This window comes from Geospiza fortis, unplaced genomic scaffold (assembly GCF_000277835.1).
Source record: "Geospiza fortis unplaced genomic scaffold, GeoFor_1.0 scaffold78, whole genome shotgun sequence".
NCBI lineage: Eukaryota > Metazoa > Chordata > Aves > Passeriformes > Thraupidae > Geospiza > Geospiza fortis.
Window position 1 is genome coordinate 1542494 of NW_005054339.1, and position 574 is coordinate 1543067.

The following is a 574-nucleotide window of genomic DNA, read 5'->3' on the forward strand; positions in this document are numbered from 1 at the left end:
CAGGGCTGCACAGCCCAGGGGGGTGGGAGCTGCCGCAGGGCTCCTCTCACCCTTCCCTGTCCCTCTGCAGGTACTACGGGGTCGTCACTCTTGTCTCCATACTCCAGGTGGGTCGGGCCGTGGGGCTGTGAGGGGATTTGGGCAGTGGCAGGGTTGGGGTGGGCCAGGCCTGTCTGTCAGAGCTGCAGCTGAGCAGAGCTGCTTTTCCATCACCCTCCAGTACTCCAATGTCTATTGCACCACACCCAAAGTCCAGGACCTGGTGGATGACAAGTGCCTCCAGGAAGAGTGTCTGTCCTATGTCACCAAACAAGGTACAGTGATGCTGCCTGGGGATGCTGGCCCAGGCAGGGGGAGAGGGCAGCTGAGTGGTGACTTGTCCTTGCAGGGCACAAGCGAGCCAGCCTCAGGGATGTCTTCCAGCTGTACTGCGGGCTGAGCCCTGGCACCACCGTGCGAGACCTCATCTCCCGCTACACCCTGCAGCTCCAGAGGGTGGATGAGAGGTCAGAGCCCTCCCGATCACAGCCTGAGGGCAGTGGTGGCACTGGGGGTGGCACAGAGAGTCAGCAGG

General features: G+C 62.5%; 1 protein-coding gene across 1 annotated transcript in view; it reads left to right on the forward strand.

Moving 5' to 3' along the window:
• The window catches only part of NPRL2 (NPR2 like, GATOR1 complex subunit), a 3630-nt gene that overhangs the window by 2373 nt on the left and 683 nt on the right, over positions 1-574 (forward strand). The window contains exons 5-7 of the mRNA XM_014307628.2: positions 71-107; positions 221-314; positions 389-506. Of these exons, the coding sequence (XP_014163103.1) occupies positions 71-107; positions 221-314; positions 389-506 (249 nt within the window). The remainder of the gene's footprint in view (positions 1-70; positions 108-220; positions 315-388; positions 507-574) is intronic.